The 6,464-nt window shown below is 37.1% G+C and overlaps 1 protein-coding gene across 1 annotated transcript; it reads left to right on the top strand.

Annotated features, from left to right (window-relative positions):
• Window positions 1-1,133: 1,133 nt before the first annotated feature.
• On the top strand, window positions 1,134-2,986 carry LOC120630791 (survival of motor neuron-related-splicing factor 30). The gene is made up of 4 exons (XM_039900071.1): window positions 1,134-1,305; window positions 1,380-1,639; window positions 1,793-1,927; window positions 2,606-2,986. The coding sequence occupies exons 1-4, from the start codon at window positions 1,264-1,266 to the stop codon at window positions 2,874-2,876; spliced, it is 708 nt and encodes a 235-aa protein (XP_039756005.1). The 5' UTR covers window positions 1,134-1,263; the 3' UTR covers window positions 2,877-2,986.
• Window positions 2,987-6,464: the final 3,478 nt, after the last annotated feature.

Raw genomic sequence — 6,464 nt, 5'->3', positions numbered from 1 at the left:
AGCCCGACCTGACCTCAGGGACAAAAGGGACCTTAACTTTCAACCGTCCTATACCGTGGCAAAAGACAGCCGAGTACTTGGGTGTAACTTTTGACAGTCGCTTTAACTTCGCAGATCACATTAGCGCAGCCCGTAACAAGGCTACCTTCGTTCTCGGTACCCCACCCCATGTTAAACAGACGTAGCAAGTTGTCACTTCGCCATAAAGTGACACTCTATAAAACCTGTGTCCGCCCCATCATGTCATATGCGAGCGTCGCCTTCGCGTTTCGCCCTCCCTCCGCATACAAGAGATTCCAGACTCTCCAAAACCGCTTCATGCGCAACGCTACTGGGTGCCCCTGGTTCGTACGCAACGTCGATCTCCATAGAGATCTCAAACTCCCCACTATTGCTCAATATTTCAAAAAACTCTCGAAAATCTACTTTGAGAAGTCTATCCGACATCCCAACCCTCTCATAGTTGCGGCTTCTTTTTACTTACCCAACCTTAGCGCCACTCTCAACAAGAGGAGGCCTCAACATATCCTTCAGGACCCTGACGATCAGATTACTACTGACAATGCTCCCTATCAGAACACACAATCAACCTATGCACAGCGTCTTCGCCGGCGAAGACGAGGTCCCCGACTTCTAACGTCAACCGGACGTGGGCTCGCACCACGTTCTCGGAAGCGTGCGGATTAATCACCGTCCGTAACCCTTTCACTTCAATCGTCGCCTGAGCCGAGGTTCGGCCTCACATGAGGCGCCCTCAGGCCGACGATCCCTTCGCTTCTTCGAGCCCTAGGGTTCAAACTCTTCCTGGCAGAGCCCCATATCGAGGCTCGCCAACAAGCCCGCGTTACGCTGTTAAAATCATAGGGTTAATCAGCTACACACAATCCGAAAAAAGAAAAAAAAAAAAAATCCTGCGTACTGCAATATAAAAAAAAACCTAAAATGTATATAAATAGACTGTCCGTAACATGAAACGGTTGCCCGATTAAGATTTTTCTGAAATAATAATTATGAACAATTTTAAATCAACAAAAAAAGCAAAAGAAGGAGAAGATTTAATTATTTGTATTACAAAGAAAAAGCAATTGGTGTGGACCTGTGGTCGTCTGACATTGATTGTTGAAGAATGACATTTATGACATATGCCCATATGTCATTAATGGTTTGCATTATTTCGTAATTTTCACCTCAATTTGTGAAGTAAAGCAAGACTTTTGTTTAGGACTAATTTGTAAATGTGATAAAGCAAAGTACGAATATAATATGGCCGATGATTTAAGGAATTATAAACTTCAACTACAGCAGGTAAGAATTTCATCGTGAAAATGTTTGCATCACATTTGTATACATTGATTTTCTAAAATACATTTTAATTTAAGGTGGAAGCAGCGTTACTAACGGATACACAAAACGAAGAACTGTTAAAGCTGAAAACGGATTTAGAGGAAGTAATTGAGTTGACACGCGATCTTATAAAAACAAAGGAGGGTGAATCCAAAGTGCATAATATTCATAGTTCTAGTAATGATGATGATGTTACAGCTTGCCTGTTGGCTGCGGAGGACGGTGATGTCGCAGAGGCGGAGTCTAAGTGGCGGATTGGCGAGAAAGTTTTGGCCAAGTGGAAGACAGATAGCATGTATGTCATATTATAATAAACTGTATTTCTTTACTTTCTGTGTTACCCAATTCAATTATATGACTTTCTTATGGGCATCTTTTGATCATAAATAAAATTTTGTAGAAATTCCTTTACAAAAATGTGCATAATACAGTTTTTTATTTATTTCAGATATTACGAGGCAACTGTAGAAGAGATAAGTGCAGTTAGTCTTAAAGTAAAGTTTGATGGCTATTTAACATCAGAAATTGTCTCCATTTTAGATGTTAAATCATTAGCATCGGGTACAAAACGATCACTTGGAGAGTAAGTACATTTTAATGAACATAAATTATAAAGATACTAGTGTAAAATAAAATGGTTTAACAAATTAGTCAATGTGCAATGAAATCAACTCAAACACCTCTTTAGACTGCATTAGGTGTGATGGCCGATTGGTGCAGTTTTCAGTGACCCTGGTTCCCAGGTTTGCAAGCCTTTGTTCATATGAAAGGTTTCTAAATTCCCTTGGCAGTTTAGTGGCTCTCATGAACCACATGCCTAATGTGAGATTTTTTGCCTATGTTTTTACCTAGTTACAATACTGGGAAATAAAAACACCACCTAGTGACAACTAGGTGGCGTTTTTTAGTGACAAATAGGTGGCATTTTTATAGCGTATAAATGGTAGTAGGTAGAAAATATCACATTTGCCACCCTGAGCTAGCATAGTTTTAATTAGGTTACATCTATGTGTAGCTATACTCAGAGTCTTTGGTTTAATTGGTGTTATGAATTCCCGCAAAACATTCAATTTCTTTTACATCATTAATGTCTTTCAAATATATCTCAGCACCAGTAAAAAACATCAATCAACATCAGTCAACACTGCAACTTAAACTATAATATACTCCCATGTGATAATTTACACATTTTACAACAAAAATAATTTTGTTTAATAATAATGTAATAAATTATTAAAATCATTAAATTTTACTTTTGCAGGCATGGTAAAGGCTACAATAGAGAGTATTTAAAAAAGAAAAAGCAAAAAAAGCAACAAAGATTTAAACAAATTGAAGAAGAAAGAGAGAGTGAGAAAAATAAATGGCTCTCATTCCATTCCAAAGCAGCAAAGAAACCTGGGGTCAGAGCAAAAAGTATATTTGCATCACCTGATAATTTGACTGGTAGAGTTGGAATTGGTACATGTGGTATATCAGGGAAACCAATGACTGAGTATACACCAGGAGAAAAGTGGAAAAAGGGAGCATAATTAATGGTATCAATAGTGTAATTTTAGGATAAGTTAGTTTAATGACCGAATACTGTGAAGTTAATGACTTAATTAAATTTTTTAGTTATAAAAATGCTGCGTTTTTGTTGGAGTATACTCACAGACTCATTAGCCTGGCTTATTAATAAAGTATTGATATAGTATTATCAACATAATATACAGTCAGTGAAAAATGTTAGACACCTAATGATGGATGCAGAACCAAATCATTTTATTCTTGTTCAAAACCTTGCAGTCGCTAGGTATTAAAATGTGTTGGTAACCAAGTGTGTATTGGTAGACTTTTAATACGCCTGTGAGAATGTTATGCCGCAGTCTCACGGTTTCTTAACAATGTTTTCCTTCACCATTGAAGCAAGCGATATTCAATTATTTAAAACACACAACTCCGTAGAGTTAAAGGTCTGTGCCAGGGGCCCAACCCTTTCCACCCTGAAAGTGAGACCAGCTTTTTCACAGGTATTATCACAGTTTTAAATGGCTTGAAACAACTTTTTGGAGGCTGAGGCCTCCTATCAGACCGACACCTTTCCTTTCCCATCCTACTTCCACCACCCTACCGACAAAGACGTGCCGTTAAGCGATCTGCTGGGTGATAACGTATCTCGAGCGACAGCAATGCGACAGGCGTAAATCTTGCAATCACTGCTGTCAAACGTCACTTTTGTTTATTTATTGTATGGAAAAGTGACGTTTGACACCAGTGATTGCAAGATTTACGCCTGTCGCATTGCTGTCGCTCGAGATACGTTATCACCCTGCCGGTACGATGTCGTATAGAAACCGATTAGGGGTATTGGGTTTAATATTATAACTGCCATGCCCTAACAGGTTAGTCCGTTACCATCTTAGACTGCATCTTCTTTTTCATCTGCACTTACCAGCAGGTAAGATAGAAATCAAAGGCGAACTTTAGTGGAATAACTAGAAAACATCGTTTAGTTTTCGCTTTAATTTCAATTTGGTCAAGCAGTAACTCCGGTCATAGATCGGCCATCGCCGGCTGAGTGAACCTGAGTTTTTTAACGAAGCCTCTAGTTAGCGGTCACGTTTCTTAGACATAAGCTATACCTACCAGGCTTACCTCAAGATCCCCGAGGCAAGAATGAAATTGGTGCCCTATTTAAAGTAAATACTTTAAAATAATTGTAAGGTATGGTTTAACTCTAAAAAATTGCGGAGAGCAGATTCAAAGCAGATTCTCAGCTGTAGAACTGATGGGTACTGGGCCTATGGTGCTTATAATGAAATACTTTGAACTAGGTTGGCACCTTATATTCTTAAGGTTTTTTGGTTGGGGCCGCTCGTGGTTCTTTGGTTAGGCTAAAAACTTCAAAAAAGTAAAAAAGTTATAAAATCGAAAATACTTATACTACACTAGGAAAATATATAACTTTTTGGCGAACGTCGCGTCCTTAATGGAGGCTGAGCTCAGCGCCCCGGGGCACGCCCCGCTTAGCCTAAGGGAACTTACGCCACTGCTGCAAACACCATTTTGCACATAAAGATATCACGAAGATTCCTGAACGCTACCCATCCGAGTTGCATTAAAATAGCTAACCCTCCAACAGGAGGGTTTGCTTATAATCACCACGCCGGGCAGACGAGTTGCACTAGAAGGTAAGTAGTACAGGGGATTGCCCTCTGTTATATGCATATTCGAACACAATTTCGAGAGCGTGTATTGGAGCGATCTCCTCGTCACCAAACTATATAGTGCGATGTAGACGATTCAAACCAGCCAGAAACTCAGTGGATGAAAGGGGAGCCATGTGCTTCCAAGGAACTTTGTCATTATTAAGTTCATGAATGGTACCTATAGTAACCTTGCCGTTAGAAATGTTTTCTAGCACTCACGTATTGGCCGAAATTACATACCTTTGGTTTTGTACCTCTAATAAAATTATTTACGTATTTTGTTTGTGATGCAAATCATTGGATAGGCACATATTTATGTATACTATTCAAAAAATTATTCATCATTCGTATTAATAGTACCTATAACACAAGCTAACCTGCTAGGGCTATGAGATACCTACACTATGTTAAACACTTATCGGTTTCTACGCGACATCGTACCGGAAAGCTTAGCGACACGCGTTTGTTAGTATCTTATCGAAAGGTTTCGTTATATCAAAGAAGAGTTTGATACGAGCCTTATATGAGTGCCAGAGATGCAAAACGTTGAGAAGATACTCCGTACCTGCCGTACCTATACGGTATTTGTTTTGTTACTGCAAGCTGCGTTTCAAAGCGGAATCAAACCAAATTGGATACTCGTGGGAAATAGGAATTATCTTTTATTTTAGAATTTAAAGTAGGTTTAAAAATATTTATTTCCATAATAGCTCCATGTCACTTACATGGAAACAAGAAATGAAAAGGTATAATATTTAAATGTACCTAAATCGTAATTGTTAATATTATATGATAAAGTTGTTTGCTTATATAATGTAGGTATTTGAACTAAAAGTGGGTCAGTAGTTAAGTTTAAATGAGTTCATATGTTTTGAAATAGAGAGTAATTTATTGTAAAGCTGTGCACCCTCAGGTAAACATTTTTTCTTTATTCAAAAAAAAAAAACTCACTCCTATGTCATATTTTACTTGTAATGTACGCATCAAAAGTGCCATCTATTTGAATAAAGAAATATTTTACTTTGACTTCGACTACTCACTACTATGTACACATTTTGTATGTAATCAACGCATCAACCACCTATGTGCCTATTTGAATTAAATAAATAATAGTTTAAAAAAAAACTAAAAAACGCGCTTTTTATAGAAAACCGAACTAAAAAATAAAAAATAAATTTTAATAAATTTAAATTAGGAATAGTGTTAAAAATTTCAATAAATATAAATTAATAATAAGTACTATACGGTATTTGTTTTGTTACTGCAAGCTGCGTTTCAAAGCGGAATCAAACCAAATAGGATACTCGTGGGAATTACTCTTAAATCATTAATTTTGTTTAGCATTACATATTCATTTTTATAACATACCTATATTAAAATTCTAAAATTCTTATTAAATGTCTGGTAATTATCCTTTGGAATATACATATCTGATATATGTAATGTTTTATTTTTATATATTAGGGTTTGGTTCGTTATTCTTGTGGTCTGGCATTCCTTTTTTACATTACAATAGAAATTAGCCCTTGTCTGCAAACTTTCCTAATGGCAATGGATGATGCAGTCTAAGATGGTAGCGGGTTAACCTGTTAGGGGTATGGCAGTTGTGACCCTTAATCGGTTTCTACGCGAAATCATACCGAAACGATAAATCGCTTGGCGGCACTTGTTTGTCGATAGGGTGGTAACCTAGAAAAACCATAAAAAAACATTATAATATTTAAAATAATATTATATAAAACATTATTGCTCCGAGAAAACACATAATTCCCGTACCTATCTTGGGCGATGGGTGTAAAAGCTACTTTTCTAAAAGTGGCTTTCATCAGTTAAAGTTAATTAGTTGAAGCATTCAACTTTCCAGTTTTTTGGTGTCTTTTCCTCCATTATCCCCTTCCCTAAATAAATAACTAGTCCTCATAATAAACA

This window comes from Pararge aegeria, chromosome 2, assembly GCF_905163445.1.
Source record: "Pararge aegeria chromosome 2, ilParAegt1.1, whole genome shotgun sequence".
Classification (NCBI taxonomy): domain Eukaryota; kingdom Metazoa; phylum Arthropoda; class Insecta; order Lepidoptera; family Nymphalidae; genus Pararge; species Pararge aegeria.
The sequence above is the reverse complement of the archived record's forward strand: the minus strand, read 5'-3'. Positions and strand labels throughout refer to the sequence as shown.